The 22,757-nt window shown below is 40.5% G+C and overlaps 2 protein-coding genes across 4 annotated transcripts; one reads left to right on the top strand and one right to left on the bottom strand.

Moving 5' to 3' along the window:
• The first annotated feature begins 496 nt into the window (after positions 1 to 496).
• vars1 (valyl-tRNA synthetase 1) lies at positions 497 to 14,912 on the top strand. 2 transcript variants are annotated; one of them, XM_042422884.1, is made up of 29 exons: positions 497 to 603; positions 1,138 to 1,493; positions 1,711 to 1,854; positions 1,950 to 2,157; positions 2,246 to 2,361; positions 2,518 to 2,593; positions 2,970 to 3,070; positions 3,177 to 3,304; positions 3,432 to 3,596; positions 3,704 to 3,785; positions 3,879 to 3,998; positions 4,564 to 4,672; positions 4,768 to 4,947; positions 5,105 to 5,229; positions 5,371 to 5,474; positions 5,580 to 5,738; positions 6,643 to 6,733; positions 6,870 to 6,975; positions 7,135 to 7,205; positions 7,468 to 7,593; positions 7,699 to 7,803; positions 8,272 to 8,419; positions 8,676 to 8,803; positions 9,078 to 9,233; positions 9,385 to 9,609; positions 9,816 to 9,927; positions 12,372 to 12,547; positions 13,905 to 14,054; positions 14,141 to 14,912. In XM_042422884.1, the coding sequence occupies exons 2-29, from the start codon at positions 1,140 to 1,142 to the stop codon at positions 14,207 to 14,209; spliced, it is 3,834 nt and encodes a 1,277-aa protein (XP_042278818.1). In that variant the 5' UTR covers positions 497 to 603; positions 1,138 to 1,139; the 3' UTR covers positions 14,210 to 14,912. The 2 variants fall into 2 exon arrangements, with proteins under 2 accessions (XP_042278818.1, XP_042278819.1); XM_042422885.1 differs by lacking the exons at positions 497 to 603; positions 1,138 to 1,493; positions 1,711 to 1,854; positions 1,950 to 2,157 and having other exon boundaries at positions 2,273 to 2,361; positions 2,518 to 2,592; positions 2,968 to 3,070.
• On the bottom strand, positions 14,745 to 22,749 carry abhd16a (abhydrolase domain containing 16A, phospholipase). 2 transcript variants are annotated; one of them, XM_042422965.1, is made up of 20 exons: positions 22,624 to 22,749; positions 22,008 to 22,064; positions 21,288 to 21,354; positions 20,863 to 20,949; positions 20,520 to 20,605; positions 20,263 to 20,336; positions 19,980 to 20,087; positions 19,702 to 19,816; positions 19,505 to 19,606; positions 19,320 to 19,383; positions 19,138 to 19,187; positions 18,721 to 18,844; positions 18,495 to 18,599; positions 18,343 to 18,406; positions 18,063 to 18,119; positions 16,332 to 16,394; positions 16,154 to 16,230; positions 15,906 to 16,004; positions 15,741 to 15,787; positions 14,745 to 15,141 (listed from the first exon to the last, which is right to left on the bottom strand). In XM_042422965.1, the coding sequence occupies exons 1-20, from the start codon at positions 22,723 to 22,725 to the stop codon at positions 15,058 to 15,060; spliced, it is 1,632 nt and encodes a 543-aa protein (XP_042278899.1). In that variant the 5' UTR covers positions 22,726 to 22,749; the 3' UTR covers positions 14,745 to 15,057. The 2 variants fall into 2 exon arrangements, with proteins under 2 accessions (XP_042278899.1, XP_042278898.1); XM_042422964.1 differs by having other exon boundaries at positions 22,008 to 22,067; positions 22,624 to 22,744.
• Positions 22,750 to 22,757: the final 8 nt, after the last annotated feature.

Genomic DNA, 22,757 nt, shown 5'->3' with positions numbered 1-22,757 from the left:
GTAAAATAGTGGTGTCCTGTAATTCCATGTGGGATGGGCCAAATGTTTGGCATGACACAGAAATAATATATATATATATATATAAATTAATATATCACTACAACAGTATAACACTCTGAGTCATTCTGCATGAGAACTTTTACTTTCATTTTGATGATGATACTTCAGTACTTTTATATAACTAACTTTTTAACTTCATTTTTACATTATGTTATTAAAACTTTCTTTTAAGTAGGAGATATATGGTTATTCTACCACTGTTTATTGTTATATTATTCTTTGCATGAAGTTATTTGACAGACTTCCGTTGTGAGGCGGAAGCGGCGGATCAAAACCGGAAGTCATTTTTTATATTCCTGGATGGTGACTTCATGTCCCGCCCTACTATGCCTCTGATTGGCTAGTGCTCGTTGCCTTCGTTGGTTGGGTTGGTTAGGACATCCATGGGCGGGTCATGACTTCGCCGTCCTAGGAAAAAAAAAACCCACCCCGGAACGTATCGCTGGCTCTCGTTGCATCAGTCGGCAGAGAGTCGGAGAGGGCACATGTGGACCTGCCGTGTGTGCTAACTTAAGCTGACGTCTCTTTCTGTTTCATTCAAAGGTAGGGACTGCTTTTATGGAAATGTTTAGTTAAAAGTCATGTGTTTCTTGAAGACTAACATTAGAGCGACTTTAAAACCAATACTACCCTCGTGTGTAAAACATAAAGCTCCATACAGTCACAGAAACTCCGGTTTTAGTTTACCGGTGTTTAGCTAAAGCTAACTAGCCTGTTTGGCAGGCAGCATTTGACAGGTGGCAGAGCTTAGCTTTGCAGAAAAGGACCCAGACAGCTACCCAGCTAACACAACTAGCTCATCTTCTGAAACTTTGAACCAAGATGTGTAAGATGCTGCTAATATAGGCTGCTAAAAATCGTTGCCCTAATTGCATGGGATTGTTTACAAAGAAGCAACCTGGTGATGTCACTAAGTTTGTCACATTGTCACACATACAAAGACACACACACACCACTATTAACAGCTCATGCTATATGGCAAACTTGTTGACAAGCCATTCACTGAGAGCAAAAATGATATAAAATGCGCAAGTCAACCCAAGTTAATAATGTACATGATTTCTGTGTGTCCACCAGGGATGGCCACTCTCTATGTGTCCCCTCACCCTGATGACTTCAGGAGCCTTCTGGGTCTCATTGCTGCAGAGTTTTGTCCGTCCTTGCGCCCCCGGATCATCACAGAGGACCCTCCTGCGTCTCTAAATGCCCGCTCCAGACCGACCCTCGTGCTGGCTGCTGGGGATGCTGACTCCGTCCTGAGTGGAGCCAGTGCCGTGGCCTGGTACCTGGCCGTTCAGGGCAAGAAGGCTGGTGTAGATGCAAAGCAGCAGAGTCAGATGTGGCAGTGGCTCAGCTTTGCAGACAATGAGCTCACCCCTGTGTCCTGTGCTGTGGTCTTCCCACTGATGGGGATGATAGGACTGGATAAGAAGGTGAGAGGGGTATCTAAATACTTAGTTGGACATATTTGTCATCTTCCCTTGTGAGGTTTCATTTTTCATTTATTCATTTATTTGTTCTGCTCATGTTATTGTTCAGTTCCAGAGCGAGATATGACTCCTAAACAAAATACACTTCAGTTTACTTGTACACATTTCTTGACTGATGAGGAGCAGGGAAATTAATCAAATGATTTTTTGTACTCCTCAGCTCCAGCAGAGTTCCCGAGCAGAGTTGTTGCGTGTGCTTAAAGTTCTCGATCAGGCACTGGAACCAAGAACCTTCCTAGTGGGAGAGAGCATCACCCTGGCTGATATGGCTGTAGCTACAGCTGTTCTTCTACCTTTCAAATATGTACGTACGTTGTGCAAAGCTATGTTGTCTTACAGGTTTCTCCACTTAGTTGCTCAGCCCATTTTGATCATGTTTTGTTATTCTTTCATTTTTAGGTGTTGGAGCCATCAGACAGGAAGGTTTTGACCAATGTTACCAGGTGGTTCACAACCTGCATTAATCAGCCGCAATTTCTGAAAGTGCTTGGGAAGATCACTCTGTGTGAGAAGATGGTGCCGGTTACACCGAAGACAAATGCTGCTGGAAATGCCAAAGCTGCTAATGCCAGTCCTGCTGCTGACTCTGCTGGTGCCACAGCTAATGGTGAGGAAATGCCATTTAACTGCTCATGAATATTTTGTTTGTGTGTGCGTGTAAACTGTATTTAGATCTTTTTTGTTTCCTCCTACAGGTCCACCGAAGACAGAAGCCCAGTTGAAGAAGGAAGCTAAAAAGAGAGAAAAGCTGGAAAAGTTCCAACAGAAGAAGGAAATGGAGGCGAAGAAAAAGACTCAGCCACCAGCAGAGGTATTGATAATCTGCAACTTCTTATAAATAACACTTTGTAAAACATTGTTGTACCTAAAAACATAAATATGGACAGATATTAACAACATAGCTTTTCCCTTATAGGCCAGATCACTTGATAGCAAAGATTTTTCATTCTAGTTTTTTCTGTTGTAGAAAAAGGCCAAACCTGAGAAGAAAGAGTTGGGAGTGGTCACATACAACATCTCTACTCCTGCTGGAGAGAAAAAAGGTGATTTAATTAGTTACCAAGCAGACTGTTTTCTGAGTGAAAAATGTGATTTAATATATACAATGGGAATGTCCTTTGAAGTCCTTGTGGTTTTTTTTAGACTAATTGTGCTTTAAAATAGGCTTCAATTCAGTGTTCAGTTATTTCCTCAGGTTCAAGCCCATATGTTAATGTCAAACTTTTTCTGGCCACATTTCTGTGTCCTTAAACAGCTGTTGTTTGGTACATACATAGTTTGGATCATCATTAGTTTTGCTTCACTTGTTGATGTTCCAGTTATTGCAGCTTTTCCAATTCGTAGCAGGTTAATTTAGCTTTATTTTTAGCTTCAGGTAGCTTCATATCTGAACATGTTCTCTCTTCCCTCTGGTCTCAGATACCATCAGTCCACTTCCTGACTCCTACAGTCCTCAGTATGTGGAGGCTGCCTGGTATCCATGGTGGGAGAAGCAGGGATTCTTCAAGCCTGAGTTTGGGGTACGGAAGTCCTTCCACTCGGACTATAATAACATATCCTTTTTATATCGGTTTGTGCAGCCAGTAATAAAATATTAATGTGTCTCTCCTTCACTGCACTCTGCAGAGGAAGAGTATTAGTGAGCAAAACCCTCGTGGCATCTTCATGATGTGTATCCCTCCACCTAATGTGACTGGATCACTTCACCTGGGTCACGCCCTCACCAACGCCATTCAGGATTGTCTGACCAGATGGTAATTACACTTAGACTGAAATGAAAATACTAAAAATTCATAGTCATACACTCGGCGAGACTCGTAAGTTCTGGCTTGTTGTGGTATCGAAGCCATGTCAATTATTTGCTTTCCTCGCTCCGTCCAGGCACAGGATGCGAGGTGAGACCACCCTGTGGAACCCCGGCTGTGATCACGCCGGCATCGCCACCCAGGTGGTGGTGGAAAAGAAGCTGATGAGAGAGAAGGGCATGAGCCGCCACGACCTGGGCAGGGAGAACTTCATCCAAGAAGTCTGGAAATGGAAAAACGAGTGAGTGGAGGAAGCGGTAGAAAAAAAGAGATGCAAAAGATTTGAAGTAGGAGAAACGCTGAAATAAAGCCACAGTTGTAACTTAGCCCCTTTTTTTTTTTTTTTAGAAAAGGTGACCGCATCTACCACCAGCTGAAGAGGCTGGGCTCTTCTCTGGACTGGGACAGAGCCTGCTTCACTATGGACCCTGTAAGCATCTGAAATCTCTTAACTCATTTAAATTGAACAGAATCTGAAGAAACACTTCTCATTCTCATGGTCTATACTGTTTTCTCTGTCCAGAAACTTTCCTATGCAGTTCAAGAGGCCTTTATCCGCATGCATGATGAGGGAGTGATCTACAGGAGCAAGAGACTGGTCAACTGGTCCTGCACACTGAACTCTGCCATCTCTGACATAGAGGCAAGTTACAATGTATTCAAGTATTTTGGATCAATGTCAAACAGTGCACCTCAGTCTACCTTTTTTCTTACTTTTTCCTACTTAGTGAGTGCTATGGTTTGAATTAGCCAAAAATACTAAAACTGTGTGTTATAAAGCCTTTCACTGACAGTGTATGTAGTATAAGTACATGTGGCTCACTGATGACTCGTGCTAGATATCAAGCACCAAGACTTTTTGAATAACTACAGAATTGAAAGTTGTTAAGAGTCTTATTTACTTGTTCTTTAATCTGATATATCCTGATTTAAATTCTATTTTTCTAATTGCATTTTCTGTTGCGTCCAGGTTTAGTTCTTCTATGGCTGTTTGCGTTAATCTAAAATTTTAAACATATTTTTTCTTATATAGAAAAATGTCATTATACTCAGAAAATGAAGGTGCTGAAAGAAGTATAAATTTGGTATTTAAAGCCAACGATAACCAATTTTTTCAAACAGTACCCAGTCCTAATGTTTTAACCCTGTTATACGGCTATGCTGGACACGCTGTGCTCTCCTGATTAACTCTGCTGGTTGGGTTCCAGGTGGATAAGAAAGAGCTCACCGGCAGAACTCTGTTGCCTGTGCCTGGTTATAAAGAAAAAGTAGAGTTTGGAGTGTTGGTCTCTTTCGCTTACAAGGTAGACGGATCAGGTATGTGAGCTCATGGAGAACAGAATTTTTAAACAAAGACACCCTGTGCCACTTTAGTAATACTTTTATTCACATTTGTACTTTCTGGTCTTTAGACGAGGAAGTGATTGTGGCCACAACTCGTATCGAGACTATGCTGGGAGACACGGCTGTAGCTGTCCACCCTGCCGACTCCAGATATCAGCATCTGAAGGGGAAAATGGTGCTTCACCCATTCTGTGACCGCAAGATGCCGATTGTCTTCGATGACTTTGTGGATATGAGCTTCGGAACAGGTAGGCACCGGAAAAGAGAAGCTTCCTGCCGTGTGCTGAGAATAAGTAATCATAACAACTCGTTAAGTCGAGCCACTTTTCCTCATTACGTCTGTTCTCTTTTTTTTTTTCCTCATCTCTCCCTCTCTTTTGTCCCTCTGCACCATTTTCTGTCCAGGCGCTGTCAAAATCACCCCAGCTCATGACCATAATGACTACGAGGTTGGAGAGAGACACAATCTGGCCTTCATCAACATCTTGGATGAGAATGGCTTGCTCATTAATGTTCCTCCTCCCTTCCTGGTATAGTGTCTCATTATCGTCCTTCCCTCTGCAGTGTGTGCATTTCCACTGTGACACCAAAAGTCTGTTTCCTTTTTCCTAGTTTGCTTGGTGAATAAGTTTTATTTCTTAATCCTTCACTTATTCTTTCTGGCCCTCCAGGGTATGAAGCGTTTTGAGGCCAGGAAGGCAGTGCTTCAAGCTCTTAAGGACAGGGGGCAGTTTAAAGAGATCAAAGACAACCCTATGGTCGTTCCAGTCTGCAGGTGAGGTTGAGTTCATGTCTGCATATGTAGAGCACAGGTTATTTGAGATCTGTTCATCCTATTCAGGACCGTCTTTTAAGCCCTATTGTGTGTCTGCCCTGTCAGTCGTTCCAAGGACATTGTGGAGCCGCTGCTGAAGCCGCAGTGGTATGTGAACTGCACAGACATGGGCAAGCAGGCCGCTGACGCCGTCAGAGAGGGACGACTCAAAATCATCCCTGATCACCACCTCAAGACGTGGTTCAACTGGATGGACAATATAAGGTAATTAACTCTAACTTTTGTTTCATGCACATTGTTGAATGTTTTGAAATGGGTCTGAGCAGTTGTGGTCATTTCATGAACAATTTTATTTATGATAGTAACAATGATTACTCTATGACTTTGATACATACAGTATCTGCACTTCTGGCAGAAATCTTGACAGAAGCACAGTGTATCTAAAGATTATTTTCCTCATCGATTTTATTTATTAATTGATTAATTTTTTATGATTAGTCAATTGATCAGTTGATCCACAGAAAATTAATCTGTAACTATTCATAATCAACTAATCATTTGAGTCATTTTTTTTCAGCAAATATGTCAAAAAATGTTGCTGCTTTTAGCTTCTCAAATGATGATGATTAATGCTTTTCTTTGTCATACATGATAGTAAACTCAATATCTAAACTTAAAATGTAAACTTTGACTCTCAAATTATAACAGCATTTTCAATATTTTCTCACATTTTAATGGAGGAAGCAATGAATTGAAGATTAATCAATAATGAAAATAATCGTTAGTCGCAGCCCTACTGTTTTAGTTTATAAAATGTCAGAAAATAGTGAAAAATATCCATCACAGTTTCTCAGGACCCAAGGTGATGTCTTCAAAATGCTTGTTTTGTCTGATCAATAGTCTGAAGAAAAGCAGCAAATCCTCATAATCACAAAGCTTGAACCAGAGAATGTTTGGTATATTTGCTTGAAAAACTACATAAATTAGTAATTGATCATCAAAAGATTATCAAAATAGTTGATGATTTAATTTTCTGTTAATTGAATAATCGAGTTTATTCACTCTATAACCAAGATTATTCACTTTAGCTCTAGACAATATATTATTATGATCAATCAAGTGTGTAGTGACTATTGTTTCAGATTGTATTAATCCGTCTTCCTCTCAGGGACTGGTGTATCTCTCGGCAGCTGTGGTGGGGTCACCGCATCCCTGCGTACTTCATCACAGTCAATGATCCTTCTGTGAAACAAGGCGAGGTAAGAGGACACCAGTCGCTATTGTCCAAGTCTGGAGGCTTTCAGATGACAGATAAAAGCTATTTGCATAGTTATTGTGCTTTTCTTTGTCTGTCTCCTTCATTTATTTCCTCTGTTTTTGTTTTTCATCCCTCAGGATATGGATGGTCATTACTGGGTGAGTGGGAGATCGGAGGAAGAGGCCAGAGAGAAGGCAGCAAAACGCTTCAATGTGTCTGCTGACAAAATCACCCTTAGACAGGGTAAGATTAAATAGTTTTTAATTTAGCAGTCTCATTACCACAATCATTTTTAAAGGTTATCTAATCAGTTCATGTTATGCCACTACACAGATTCACCTAATTGAATTAATTTTACTCCATATTCACACAGATTAGATAACTTTTGTTCCTGTGTTTCAGATGAGGATGTTCTGGACACTTGGTTCTCGTCTGGCATTTTCCCATTCTCCATCTTCGGATGGCCAAATGAGGTAAAAGACCGAGGTCAACCCACTTTCTACTGACATAAATGCCACCTTTTTTTTTCTTAAGATATTATGAATATCAGCTGCAGTAGAAACACTGCAGTAAAAACTGCAAATCATATGATAAGAAGAGCGTATAAACTCTAAATGCTACCTCCAAAATTCTTCATACACATTCTGCTATCATGAATATATTAAATAGGTTCACCTTCCTCAATGTGTCTATGAATTTCCATCATTAATGTTTGTGTTTGTGGTCTCTTTTTAGACCCAAGACCTGAATGTGTTCTACCCTGGCACCTTGCTGGAGACGGGTCATGACATCCTGTTCTTCTGGGTTGCTCGTATGGTGATGATGGGCCTCAAACTGACTGGCAAGCTGCCCTTCAAAGAGGTGAGACCGATCACAACGGCCAAGACAACAATATAACACAACAGGAAATCATATTAGTGTTATTAGCTGGATGTGATTAAGTAATGATGATTTTTCTATTCACAGGTTTATCTGCATGCAGTGGTTAGGGACGCCCATGGCAGGAAGATGAGCAAATCTTTAGGCAACGTCATTGACCCTCTGGATGTCATTACAGGGATCTCCCTAGAGGTAAATCCTAATCACGCTTTGATGCATGTTCTGATACACACACACACACACACACACACACAGACAATCTTTACTTTCTCCCATTTGGCTCGTCTTTTACATGGTCACCACGTGCTCATTGCTCCCCTGAGGCCCATATTCTTATGTAAGCTTTATTAAGCACCTTTTTCTGCTTCCAACAAGCTTTTATTGAGGCCATCAATCTCTTCTCCAGCTGGGAGGAAACTGCTCATTCAGTTGAAGCAGACCTGTCCTCTAGAGGGCACTGAAGTACTTGTAGTAAACTGCACTTTAACCTAAAAAAGCTTCCTCAAAGGTCCTTGCCTGCCTGTCCAATTTAGGCATAAAGAGGGGCAGAGAGAGAGTCCTAATTCTCAAGATCAGACAGGAAAACGCATATGAACACTTTTTTTTTTTCCAGTGGTGACATCCAGTGATGACATCCCTCCTTATCCCCTGTCCCTCTAGGGTCTTCATGCCCAATTGATGGACAGTAACTTGGATCCACTGGAGGTGGAGAAGGCAAAGCAGGGCCAGAAGTCAGACTATCCAAATGGCATCCCAGAATGCGGCACAGATGCTCTACGATTCGCCCTGTGCGCCTACACGAGCCAAGGTGAACTCATTTGTCTTCTATGTTTTTCTTCCTTTCTCCCCTGCAAGGCCTCTATTGGCCAACGGCCTTGTTGAGGCTGCATCTCAACCCTGACTTCCTAAAATATGTCTAAATGATGTAAAAAGGCATTGACAGTGCTGTCAATACAAGGCCAATCATTTAAAACTCAAAAAGCAATGTGATATGTTAAATATTTAAGAAGTGTTTTAATTTATACAGACATTTTCATTCCTGTGAGTTTGTGTGTGCCTCCCAGGCAGGGATATCAACCTGGATGTCAACCGTATTCTGGGTTACCGCCACTTCTGCAACAAGCTGTGGAACGCTGTGAAGTTTGCCATGAAGACACTGGGAGACAACTTTGTACCATCAGAGAAAGCCCAGGTGAGACTAAGGAAAGGATAAGAGACAGAAAAGGGAGCATAATAAAAGATTTTTCCATATTTATATTCATTCAGTGATATGCGTACCATACTCTGACCAAGTAAAGCAGTTTTTTTTGTCTGGGGGTTTACTTTTCCTGTTTGCTGTCTTTCAAAATAATCCTGCATTGTATTCATAACCTTGCACGCACTGACATCTGGGAGAAGATATTCAGCACAGGAGTTGTGTTTACTGAAAAATGTTTTTTTCTTTACACATCATTCGATCCTCTCAGTTGTGTGGAGAGGAGAGCGTATCAGACAGGTGGATTCTGTCCAGGCTGAGTGCTGCTGTTGGTCTCTGTGACACTGGCTTCAAGGCGTACGACTTTCCAGCCATCACAACTGCCATCTACAACTTCTGGCTCTATGAGCTCTGTGATGTCTACCTGGTAAGAAAGTTTTTGACCACTGAGCATCTTAAAGACATTATGTAAGGGCATGTAAAGGTTTTTTTCAGTCTCTTGATCTCTTGATGTTGACTTTATGTGGACCAAACCACATTCCACTGATTTCTCTCATCTCTTTTCTCCACCTCTCCAGGAAAGTGTGAAACCAGTGTTCAGCAAAGCAGAGGAAGACAGTGCCAGCCAGAGACAAGCACTGGTGTGCAGACAGACCCTTTACACCTGTCTGGAGGTCGGTCTGCGCCTTCTGTCTCCCATGATGCCCTTCGTCTCTGAGGAACTCTACCAGAGGTTACCACGGCGACGACCTCAGACTGATCCCCCGAGTCTCTGTGTCACATCCTACCCTGACACTGAAGAGGTGAGATAAAGAAAGGGGAAAATATTGTTTAAAATCTCACTGATGTGCAGATGACTCAGCAGGCGAGAACTGATGCAGAAGTTTTTATAATAGGACACAGTTTCACATTGTGTGAGAGGGTGAAATAATAGACATAGCAGTTTCTTTTTTTGGTGATGTTCTCCTTCTGTCTTTGTGAGCAATATGTTTCATGTGATTTGTTTCAGTTCTGCTGGCACAGCGAGGAGGTCGACCGCGATATGGAGCTTGTAATGACTGTCGTCAAGACGATCCGGTCGCTGAGGGCAGACTACAACCTGACGAAGACCAGAGCTGACTGTAAGATGACATACACAAACTAATGTGAAATACATTTTTGTTCAAGGCCAGTGATATTTAATATATCTAGAAGTCTTTACAGGTCCAAAATGTTGGAATAAATTAACTTTCAAATAAATTAACTTGCAAAATATAGCCGCAAGTGGCAATGAACAGGATCCAAGCACAAAGGTCAGTCTTTGACTTAATATGACCTTCAGAAGAATTTGAAAACATGCCACATGCATAAATTGCCACATGCTTGGCAAGTTTGAATTGGCCAGCCAGGAATTTGAACCCTGGACCTTTGTATTCCCAGAGAAGGTGACTTACTGACTGCGCCACCGGGAAGACATGGTTTCCACACATTTTCTTACAACTTGAGGCTATGACATCACATGGGGACAGACAGGAGTATTTTTGTCTACTTACAACAGTCAAAATGTTGGTGAGAAAATTCAGAAAACAAACACACACCATTCTGCTGGTGTCGGGTGTATTGTCAAATATATTGGTGAAATTTGTTTAATAATTTGATGAAATAGAAAACGTTGTGCATACAGTACAAATTCCAGCTAGATATTAAATATCACTGTGGGCTCGATGTTTGACCGATCTGAACACCATTTGAAACACTTGATATCTACCATCTAGAGAATGTCTGTTTCAATTTTGGTAGCATATGAATCAAGACTTGTGCAGATAATAGATGTTAATTGATTTTGCATTATTTGAAAAATACAGAGTGATAGACGTCTGAATTGACCATCGGTTGTGAGGCAAACTTTTGTCACAATTCAGTGGATGTGCAGAAAAATGTTCAGCTCTGTAGGACATACGGGTGATTTATTTTGATTTTTTGTTTTCGAGTTTGGAATGTGAAATGTCCAGAAATTTAGATTTGTTTTAATAATCCACACTCACTTTAACAAGTCATTACCAAATTTTAAGCATCGACTGAGTCATGAATCTAGATTGTGCAAATTGAATTTCGTACGAATTTGTGTGGCTGATTATGAGATAAACTTTTCTTATTTGTGGCACCTCCTAGTGACAGAATATCCCAGGACTGCGCAGCGAAGCTCAGGCCTAGCATTCAAACATGTGGACCAAGTTTGGTTACAATAGCTTAAGCCAATTTTGATTTATGAGCATTTATGTAAAATTGAATTTAAAGACACAGGTTTAAAAATGTGTAATTTCAAAACAGTATGGAATATCAAAAATCTGAAAAAGTACTTTTATCTGTCTGATATGGTGTGCACCAAATTTGATGCTGATTGCTCAAAATTTGTGGGAGGAGTCGCGAAAAAACAGATTTGGACAAAAGTCAAAATGGCGGAAAATCTATCTACACAAATAGGTGGGGCTTATATGGATAGATTTGTCTGGACTCACAGGATCCGAAAAAAAAAAAATTTGTTTGTGAGACTTACGGTTCAAAAGTTAGAGGACAAAAAGTAAGGTTCATTATTATAGTGAGTATAGTGGGTGAGATTTCCAACCTATCTGCCAAGTTTGGGAACTGTAGCTGTTACAGAGACCCAGATACTTTTAAGGCCGAAGAATAATCCTAACAGATGCAATAGGGTTCTAGTAGCTTCCCTGCTTGGACCCTGTAAAGAGCTCAAGGTGAAAGGACAGTTTCTGAAATAGGATAATTAGAGCCGATCCAGAATTTGGTCGACCTGAAGAGACCCAAACAGAGAAAACACAAACACTACAGCAGTATGATGCACCACCAAATAATGTCTTCATTTTTCCACTGCATTGCCACTGCCTCAAAAACACATTTTCTCCTGCTGTGATTATGATGCACCACATAATTAGAGTTGATAGCAGAGCGCCCTGGTAGCTGAATGGTTACAGCACATGCCACATAACCACAAGGCTCTGGCTTGGGACCCTCGTTGCATGTCATACCCCTCTCTCTCCCCCTAGCTTCCTGTCTGCCTCTCCACTATCAGCTCTCCATTAAAGGCAAAAATGCCCCAAAACATATATCTTTAAAAAAAAAAAAAAAAGAGTTTATAGTGAGTCCACTCAGGTATTACACATATTGACATACAGGCCCAAGACCATACTCAGAGACTGTATGTAATTTGGGCCTGACCCAAACCAGGTCCTGGATTGTGTTTTTTTTTTAAAGGGGAAATTCAAGTAGTCATCCACCAGGGTGTTGTTCTCATATTTTTGTACATTATGAATATTGTTTATGAAAGCTCACCACCTTTTGTTCTAGAGATTTTGGAAATGGTGTAGGAGGCTCATCCTCCTTGCCTTGAATATAATGGACAAAAATATGAGAAGAACAGCCAGGTTGACAAATACTGGAATTTTCCTGAATATCCTCTTTTCACACTAACACACCATATCAACCACAGTCTGTATTGGATCCTGAGTGCATCTTGTCAATAACTTATTCTCCTGATGCTTAACCTTTTGTACATCAATTTCTCTCCCAGGCTACCTCCAGTGCATAGACTCTGCAACTGTGTCCCTGGTGGAGAAATACAGTTTGCAGATTCAGACCTTGTCCTACTCCCAGGCAATCATCCCTCTGATTGCCAATCAGCCTGTCCCAGAAGGCTGTGCTGTGGCCATCGCCTCTGACAGATGCACTATCAACCTCATGCTCAAGGTGAGCACCGGTAATCTGCCCAATTTAGTTTAATTCCCACAATCCCTCTCCTAACTTCATATGTTTGTACACACACTTGTCCTGGTTTATTTTAGCTTCCTAGATGGGGCAATATTCATCATATACCCTTTTGCTTCAGTTGCAAATCAGTTAAATTCACCAGTTCTGTTTTGACAAGTAACATGACTACCTGAATAGCAGTGGTAGAAGTAGCAATACTGTAATGTAAAAATACTCTGGATGAAAAGGTCCTACATTCAAAATCAAAAAGTATTTCTTAATACAATAGTCAGGTTCCTGTATGTACATTGAAACTGTTTTTGCTTACTATAATCATTCCTCCTGTCCACTCTGGCCATTAGGAGATCCATCCCTAATGCGACAAAATCCATCATCTTTGTTCTGTGCAAAAATATTTTCCATGTTTATCTAAAGTTAATATGAAGCTTCAGCAGTCTGAGTCAGACATATTAAGTGTGTATCTTCTTCTTCTAAGTTTGGCTTTTGAGTACCAAATCCACTCTTTGTGTGTCCAGACAGTGTTTCTGTAATGAGCTACGGTGGTGGGATAGTAACACAAAAAGGGAATTTTGCACTATAATGACTGTAACCATAAAAGATACCCATCTGATATGATTAACTCAGACCACATAAGCCACATATTAACTTCCTTAACTTTGGAATGTATCTTTGCACAGAATCGTGACTGGATTATCAACCGTCTCTTACACTGAAATTGCTTTAAGAAGGAATCTCTTTAGAGCCAGTATGAACAGGAGGAATGATTACAGCAACCAAGAACATTTCAATGTTCATATGGGCACCTGACTAATGTTTTAAGACTTGGGGAAAAAAATATGGACCTTTCATGTATTAACAGCAAAATGCACTTCATTATGCAGATTGGCTCCTTTTAGAGTGGAATATTATTGTTGAATTAGTGTGTAAAAACGCTTTTTCGTGGGGAGGTGAAGCTAATATTAAATACTTTATATGCTGTTAGGCAGTTTAGTCTCCCTTCAAATTCTATAAACTGAACATGTTTTCTATGTAAAATGTGAATCAGCAAATTAATTAAAGCTGTCAAATAAATGTAGTGGAGTTAAAGTGTAAAGTAGCAAAACACTGAGATATTCAGTGCCCTAAATTTCTACTTGAGTAAATTTACTTAATCATTGCTCGAATAGCCTGAATACACCTCACATGCTTTGTAATCAAAGCTACTATGAATAACACATAAACTATGTCTGCTCCACTTCAATTCCCTGTTTCTCCTTTAGCGACCTGAAACGGCAAGATCATAATTTGCAACTGTCATCCTTGTCTTCACTTTACCTTTTTTTTTTTTCCCCCAAAGGGTCTCATTGACGTGGAGAAGGAGGTGGCGAAACTGATGACAAAGAAAGGTGACTTGGAGAAACAGATGCAGAAACTGAGAGAGAAGATGGCAAAGAATGACTACAAGGAGAAGGTGCCAGCGAAGGTGCAGGAGCAGGATGCTGAGAAGGTGGGAAATAGAAATTGACTCGCAGGATTTCTTCAGGTGAAGACTTGTGAATTCCCGATAAATAATTACTTCCTTTTTCTCCACAGCTACGACAGAGCCAGACTGAACTTGAGAAAGTAAAAGAAGCCACGGACAACTTCAGGAAAATGATGTAACTTTTCCCCTTTAGCATTATGTAAATCAGGATTTATTTCCATTTTTTTCATGTCAGTATATTCATTTTCATATTCATTTTCCAAGTTGATTGAAGTGTAGAAGGAACTGAATAAAACTCTTATGACAAACAATTGTGTTCTGAGGCAATCTATTCACCGATGTCTCCTGTGCAATTTGTTCAACACTTGTATAGTATTAAGTACACAAAAGAGTGAAGTCCCTTATGTCAAACATTTTATTCAGCATATTTAATAGAACATTTAAGAGCATAATTTTAGGATACACGCTTCGTTCATAAAGACAGTGCCCATGGAAAAGGGGGGAAAAAGAAAATGAAAAGCTTAAACACTTTGGCTGCATTTTTAAAGATTAAAATTTGTCCGACCTGTCACCATCAAAACTCTTGTGTTATTTTAACTATAGCGATATCTTCATACCCACAGTTGTATCTTTACAAATACAACCAAAAAGGGAACAATGGAAGGAATGAGAGATGGCTTGTGCATTTACTTAAATGCATCCTTTTTACTTTAAAAAAAAAAAAAAAAAAAAAAACATTGAAAAGTATGACTGTGCTCTAACCTAAAAATGTAGATGTACTATATTCTTTTTTTTACAGGTTTCTGGCTGCGGGGGCCAATAATAGACCATATCTTTCCAGATGCCACCACAGCAACGCTATACATGAAAACACATCTGTCTTAAAAAAAAAAAAAAAAAAAAAAAATCGAACAAAATCACAGTAATACATTCACACCATGCCAGGAACACGCTCTGACCACAGGCCACCCAAATCCTCTGCTGCTCATTTTCCTCTCATCCATCTATCCCTCCTCCTCCTCCTCCCTTACAGTCTCCAGGGTGACTGGAACTCAGAGGCGGGGAGAGGCGTGCAGTGTGTTGTTTCAAAGTTTCGCATGTACTTCCGTGCCTTGGAGAGAGAGAAAAGACGGCAGGGAGGGCAATGAACAAAAAGAGGAGAACTTGATTATATTAGATTCCGTCTTTCTGGCTCAGTGCCTCCCAATCTCCCATCTCTTAAGGGTTTACACGGGAGGTGAATAAAGCCTAATTCAGAAGGCATTACCAGGGGAGGGAAAGCATAGCATTAGCTGTAATTGATGGCACTCCTCTTGTTTGATGTTAAATGACTTCAATAAGCTGAGCGTGGTGAAATATATTACACCAGTCAACCTGAGAGCACAGGTGAGCTGGTTACTATGGCGACCAGAAAAGTGTTCCTCAGTGCTAATGATGTCTGAATAGCTGTGATGTTGGGGTTTTTTTTTTTTTTTTTGGATTGCGAGAAAAGAGGAAGGTAAGCCAATCTTAAACAAGAAAATGATGCTAATTGGAGAAAAAGGAAATTAAACTTTGTTATATGAAAATAGCTGAAACAGAATAAGAAAAAGCCTGACTTAGAGATGAGATAAGGACAACAGACAAAATAGGCGGCTGCCCTTTAAACCAAGAGAAACAACTGTACACAATGAGATTGAATGCATGGGTAATAATACATTATTTTCTTACCAAGAAAAGAGCCAGCTGCCGTCTTCCCTCAAGAGTCATATCCTCACCTAGTAACAAAGAGTGTGTCACAGTATTTACAATCACCATGAGGTGACGGATGCATGTATGAGGGGACTGCTGTCTGCAGTTTATTTGCTTATATATTTTAAAAGAGCCGGGGCTTACCAACACTCCATGGAAACAAAACGTCTCTGTCTGCCTGATACGACTGCAGCACAGACACACACCAGTCATCGTCCACCTCGTAGCCGCTGTACACGGATGCTGCAGAGCAAGAGTGAGCTGGTATTACATATGGCTTTCATAACACCAACTTTAATTGCAATTTAAGTAAACTTATACACTATTTAAGCTTAGTTTAAAAGGAAGTTTAAAGTGTACCACACAGTTTAATGATATTGTGACATACTGACCTTCCTCCATATAATTGGAGGCTCCCAGCCATTGTCTGACAACTCTGATCCCCTCGTCTGTCATTATTTTGGGGTACCTGGGCAGGAAAAAAGACATCATCACACATGCATGTGTCACTCAAGTAGATGATGAAGTGAGAATTATGACATTGAATGTCTTGAGAGTGATGAGACCAACCTGAACTGTAGCAGTTTGAGCAGGAGGTCATTGCCTCTGTTGGACATGATGTCTTCTGGACCCCTGTGATACAGTGGACAACTTAATATCATGTGCTGTCAGTAGTGAATATGTAATGTTTGTGTATTTGGATGTAAAGCACTTTTCATGACCAATGTTACAAAGTGCTTTACAAACTTACTGACAATTACTGCGTTGTAAACAGTGGATGATTTAAAGGTATAATATGTAATTATTCCACATTAAAATGTCTAAAAACAACTAGACCTATGTTATATATTTTGTTGAATTGTGTACTTAGATTATCTCAAATGTTTCCAACAATTTTCAAACCCAGAGAAATCTGTAATTTAATCAAAGTAACGGACCGTTTCATTTGGTCGCCTGTCAATGGCGTCATACCTCCTCTACCAAAGAGTAAACACGCACAAGATGCATACAGCGGCGCTGTGTTTGTCCGCTACAATGGCGTCTACCAAAGAGTAACTTACACACATACAAGATAATACATCGGCGTTGTGGTTGTTCCACAGAAATGGATATAAATTGACTTTTATTCAGTTTTAAGCCACATTTTCATGATAAATTTAGGTCGCTTTTAACTATATCTTTTATCCGGAAGAAGGATTTCATCATTGGACGTCTGGATCTTAAGTTATCAGAGAAATAAACTGGACAAACGTTTGCAGCAGCTCAGCTAACAGCCCCTCCAGGAAGTCCGGTGGTCACCAAACATCGTCAGAGAAATATTGATTTTTTTTTTTTTTTTTTTTTAGGTAAAACAGCTTTAATTAGTATTTTAACAATTTTAATCTGCGTGTATGTTTGTTTTTGGAGAGGAGACCTCTGCAGATAATTCGGCTCCAGGGGGAAACCGGCTGAACGCCTGGATCTTAAGTTATAAGAGAAATAAACCGAACAAGTGTTGGCAGCAGCTCAGCTAACAGCCCTACCGGACGTCCGGTGGTCGCTGTACATTGTCAGAGAAACACTGATTTTTAACGGGACAGAGTGCACAGTAAACTCGGCAGCCACACATTTCTCTGTTCTGTATTTCTCTGTTTTGTGTCTTCAGGTTAGGCTAACCCATTGTTGCTAACTGTGGAGCTAACCCCCTTTTTCATTCGGATATCAAATATTAAAAAATATTTTTTTTGGCCTGGCAGGGGTTCTCGTTGTTATCATTATGGAGAAACACAGATTCAGTAAACGTTCAGTACGTTCAGTAAACGTTGAGTACAGTTAGACCCAGCAGTCTCCATTAGGTTGGGCGAGTTCAAAGTTGTGAAAACAACGGGGGTGTTTTGAATACACCCCCGTTTTCACAGGTAATTTGTTAGTCTGTCCCTCCCACCGCAGGAAATAATGGATTACTCGCTGTTGATGCATATCGACCAACTAATCGACCAGTCGACCAGCAGACTACAGCCCTAAACTTCATAACATATCGATGGGTGCACCTAAATGTTCCAATCAATGATACGAAAAAAATCGGCCCTTTGAGACGGTGGAAAATGTTTTCCTTCAAAAGAAAAAAAACAAAAAAAAACACAACTATTGTGCTCCAGTGGTCAATGTTTTTTCTATTGCTCACATTTTAACTGAAGCCATCGTTATTCCCCGATCCAACATCCTATTTCAACCTCAATGTTTCTTGCTTACATTACGTATGTGTAAATCTCATGGAAAGCAAACCTGTTATATTATATATTGAGATATTTTCAAACTCACGTTGTGGTAATGATCTCATCTCTGGTTCTCCTGATCAGCAGGACTGGTCCCTGGTATCTGCAGGAGGAGGGGGAGTTATGTTAATCGTCAGCCACATCACTCTGAGCCAAAGAACATACATCACATCACTCTATGCCAAAGAACATCATTCTGCGCCAAAGAACATCACTCTGTGCCAAAGAAAAAATCTAGTTTCACAATCACATGCCAATATATTGCGTAATGATGCAGACTTTGACTTTCATGATTCATGTCACTCTAAATAGAGTGTCCCACTCACTTGAGAAGCTGGTCTGCATTGTTGAGGTTCATGTACTGCCTGACTGTGTGCTGCACCAACGGTCCTGAGAGAAAACAAAGATACTTCAGCTGCTGTAACAACACTACAGACTACAGAAATGAGCTTATGACCTTTAACCCCTAAGGACTCACTCCAGCTGTCGGGCATGACCTTGAGGGCCAGAGGCAGGAGGTCATCGAAGGAGGCATCCAGCACCAATGATCGGATCTCTGGGTATGACATCACTGCCCAACTGGCTAAAAAAAAGAAAAAATGGGGAGAAAGAGGGAAATTCAAGGCCAGAAAGAGCAAAATAACATGATTCACAATTATAGCATAAAAAAGTGATTATCATGAATTGTTCTTGTCTTCGTGTACCTGTGAATCCTCCTATGGACCAGGCATATACAACAATGTCACTGAGCTGGAAGCCCAGTTTGTGTATTGCATACTGGATTACTACATCCATGGCGTTGGCCTCATTCTGGGGAAATGGCACTCCCTGTAAAAAAATACAAGTTAAAAAAAAAATTCATGTATTATTAAGCAGAACGGTAACACTCAACCCTGAACACAAAACCATGCACTACTAAAGAGTTAACAGATTTAAAATCTTTCATTCTACCCCACATATTATAAATCATGGGAGTGTACTTGGCCCTCTTATCTATTACTGCCAAACTGAAACTAGAATTTCAACATGCCATTGTTTTCCACTGCACTGTTTGTTGGGACTATATAAAGAACAGGCATACATTGTACACTGGCTACTGGTGTTGTATAAAATCTGCTTACCGTACTGCCTCCAAAGCCTGGGTGGTTCCAGCCCAGTACAGAGTATCCACCTACAGCACACATCAACGCAAGATTTAACAGAGATATGCCCATTTCAGACTATGTTGATGCTGTGCTTCTCCACAAAACATTAAATGGAATTTAATCTTTTTTTGACACTTGTGAAGTAGGGTATTTCTTACCCTCCAGTGGTGTGTTCACGCATCCCACCTCATAGAAGCCTGCGTTCCCCTCACAGCAGATGACCTGTGGCAGAATTCATACATTTCCTGAGCCACTGATAATGTGAATGGTGTGACAGGCTTTTTATTGGACCCTGGAAAAAAAGCCCAAGGCACAAAAACAACAAATCATTGCAGACATTTACCAGAGTCTGGCCATTCGGTCCCCCGTCTCTCCTTCGATCCACAAACATGGTGTCGATCTCATTACCATCACAGGCCACTAGCTTGTTCCTCTGACCGTCAAACTGTGACAAAAATGAAGGGAAAAGTGACTCAGGATGATCAGTCTTTATTAAGATGAATATAGGTGTTTATAGAGAGTCTGTGTTGTGTTTTTAACCTCTTCTATAAGCCTAGCCTGGCCTTGTTGGAGCATGGGCCTCATGGCTTTCTGCAGTAGACCCACAGAACCAGGGTACAGCATCCTCCTCCCAAATGAGTGAGCAATAAGAAAACTGGAGAGGAAGAAAGAGAGATATGATGATCACATGGTACATTTGGGAAAATACAACAGTCTGAATCTATCCTGTTACTGTAGTACTAAAAACAAATCTGCAGTGTCGTCCCGCAGTCATGCAGAGCCTGCATTCTGGATCGTGCCGCATTAAGTGTATTTACCTGACGACGTGGCATGGCAGAGTGCGCACAGAGTGGAGGACACTGTCAGCTGCTCCTCTTAGTCTGGGCTCTGGCTTCAGCAGAGAAACACCACCCTTGGATTTTTTCCTGTCACGAACACAATTAAAAGCTTACAATGGAATAGATAAGCCACAAAACATTTGACATTTAGTGGATGCATTTGTCCAAAGTACTTCACAGTGTTTGATCTCACGTATTTATAATTAAGTCCTTTGAACACATGCATTTCAAATGGCAATAAAATATGACAATAAGAACTTACAGATTGCTGACTTCTGTCCAGCTGAAATCAGCAGGCCAGTAAGAGAAGTCAAAGTCATAGCACCTCAGTTTTTTCTACATGGAAAGCAGAAAACAAAACAAAAAGATGTCTTCCCTTGATGAAGTTCTGATCCATTTGGTTAGATACTTTCCAATATGTAATTATTAATTTGTCTCCTTATTCCCCAGACATTGCAGTACCAATACAAATAGCAAACCCTGTCACGCAGTGCTTGCCTGAAGTTGTCATGATCTCACCTTGTTTGCTGGTGAGTGATTCTTCTTTGTTTCTTCGAGAATAGTGATGAACTGAAGATAGTCAGTGTTCTTCCATCTCCCCCACCCTGGTGGAGTAAAACAAACAGGGAGGTAAAGGAATGTAAAGACAGAGAAAGGCCTAAGTGAAGCGCACATGAGACACAAAAAACATTTTGCTGCAAGGCCTCAAGGGTGTGTTTAGTATGCTTACTGGCTGTAGACCTTGTGCAACTGGCTCAATGTTAATGGGATCTTATTGGCATGCAGCATATGTTTTGATATCTAAAGATGAATGAACTGAATTGGTTTAAGCCTGCCAGTTAGTTGAAATCAGTAACCTCACCTCTGAGACAGGCCACTCCTAGAAGACACACCAGCACAGTTCCCACATACTGACTCACTGGAACCAACTTACTGCTGCAGATGTAGCCTAAAAATACACAAACCGACAGTGACAAAAACATCCACATAACCCCTGCGTTTTGACTTATTAAATATCAGTAAACAGTGAAAAATGTCTATCACAGTTTCCCAGAGCTCAAGGTGATGTTACATTTATCTTTTATGTTATACCAACAGTCCAATTCCCAAAGATATTACAAAAATATGATATAGAGAAAAGCAACAAAACCTCACAGCAGAGAAGCTGCAACCAGAGAAATTTGTGCTTCATGAGTCACTTGATAATAAAGCCATAAATCAAATGATTTCAGCTCTAGTCATAACTGCATTAAATAATGGAGAAGTGATACATCTCAAACACCCTACCTTTTCTGTACAGATAGCAGAGCAGAAGAGGAGAACTGTAGTAGGACAGAGACCACAGTGCTGAAGCCTGGAGGGAGAGAACACACGTGCATTACTTCAAAGACAATTTTTCAAGTCTGTCTAACAGGTTTTTCTTGCCATAATCATTCCTCTGAGTCATACTGACCATTAGAAGATCCCTTCATAATGCATTTACAATATAAGTGATGGGGGGCAAAATCCTCCTTCTGTGCAAAAATGTATTTTAAAGTTTATCTGAGGCTAATATGAAGCTTCAATCCAAATGAGTCAAATCAAATAGATATATTTCAACGTTACAGTGTTTTTAGTGTCAAAGTCCCTCTTTTTGTTACTATACTTCCACCAGTGGCTCAACAGGGAAACATTGTCTGAGGAAACACAAAGAGGGAATTTAATACTAAAAAGACTGTAAATATGGCAGATATCCCCTTGATATGACTACCTCAGACTGATGAAGCCTCATATAAGCTTCAGATAAACTTTTAAATGCATTTTTACAAAAAAAATGTCTGTGTGGACACACTATGGATTTTGGCCCTCCATCACTTACAGTGCATTTGATGGGGATTTTTAAAAAGCCATGTATGAACAGGAGGAATGATTACAACGAGGAAAACAGAATTGGGAAAAAATGTGAACCTATCCTTTAACAGAACTTTTCATTACTGTCCAAATGATCAATCATGCAGCCATACTGACCCAACCGAGGATGCTGTCGGTGTGTTTTTCCAGACCTCTAGGTTGGTAGCTCCATCCCTGCTAACAGATAAATAAAACGTTAATCTAATCTTGCCATGAGTACTGCTGCTGACGGATGCTTTCCGGATAGATAACGTTAAAGTCGGTTAGTAGCACTGCTGTAGGGACACGAGGCGATTTCAGATAAATAAAGTATTACAATTTACTCTGTTGTAGTTATATTTTTAGTCATATTCTCATTTTCTGTTTAGCTTATAGCTTTACTTTTCTCGGTTTGGCAAGGTTTCCTTTAACTCCTTTCCCGGCTAACGTTAGCATAACCAGTTTAATGTCATTGAGGAAAACAGTTTATGAAGCTACGGTTAGCCTGGCTGTTACTGTGACGGTGAAAAACACATTAATTTCACATGTAAAAAAAACAAATATATGGATGTGGGCCTGTCATTTCATTCATTTACAAACTGTTACCAGCGCAGTGACAGCAGGGTTTCAATAACAAAACACCTGACACTTCCGGGCCGCAGCCGGAGCTACATCGATGATAAGAGATTAAATTCCGCTCAGTTTTAGCAGTCGGCTGTTCTCAAACAGATGTAAGAACTGTATATATTCCTACCCTCCTCGCCGCCCTGCCTTCAAGCTGAGACTGGTCCGGAGAACGGTGAATTCTGTGCAGATGAGGCCCTAAAACACAACGCAGCCACATCCAGCCGGCCATTCTTCCACTGCGATGACTACGGAAGCCTGCAC

The sequence above is a fragment of the Thunnus maccoyii genome, chromosome 10, assembly GCF_910596095.1.
Source record: "Thunnus maccoyii chromosome 10, fThuMac1.1, whole genome shotgun sequence".
NCBI classification, from domain to species: domain Eukaryota; kingdom Metazoa; phylum Chordata; class Actinopteri; order Scombriformes; family Scombridae; genus Thunnus; species Thunnus maccoyii.
This window is presented reverse-complemented; position numbering and strand designations above follow the sequence as displayed.

Coding starts and splice junctions, on each gene's coding strand:
- vars1 (XM_042422884.1), top strand. CDS start 1,140: ATGGCCACTCTCTATGTGTCCCCTCACCCTGATGACTTCAGGAGCCTT. Junction 3,071..3,176: donor TCTTCAAGCCTGAGTTTGGG/GTACGGAAGTCC, acceptor TGCACTCTGCAG/AGGAAGAGTATTAGTGAGCA. Junction 3,305..3,431: donor CAGGATTGTCTGACCAGATG/GTAATTACACTT, acceptor CGCTCCGTCCAG/GCACAGGATGCGAGGTGAGA.
- abhd16a (XM_042422964.1), bottom strand. CDS start 22,725: ATGGCCGGCTGGATGTGGCTGCGTTGTGTTTTAGGGCCTCATCTGCAC. Junction 19,188..19,319: donor CGTGAACACACCACTGGAGG/GTAAGAAATACC, acceptor TGTGTGCTGTAG/GTGGATACTCTGTACTGGGC. Junction 18,407..18,494: donor GGTCATGCCCGACAGCTGGA/GTGAGTCCTTAG, acceptor GTTTTCTCTCAG/GACCGTTGGTGCAGCACACA.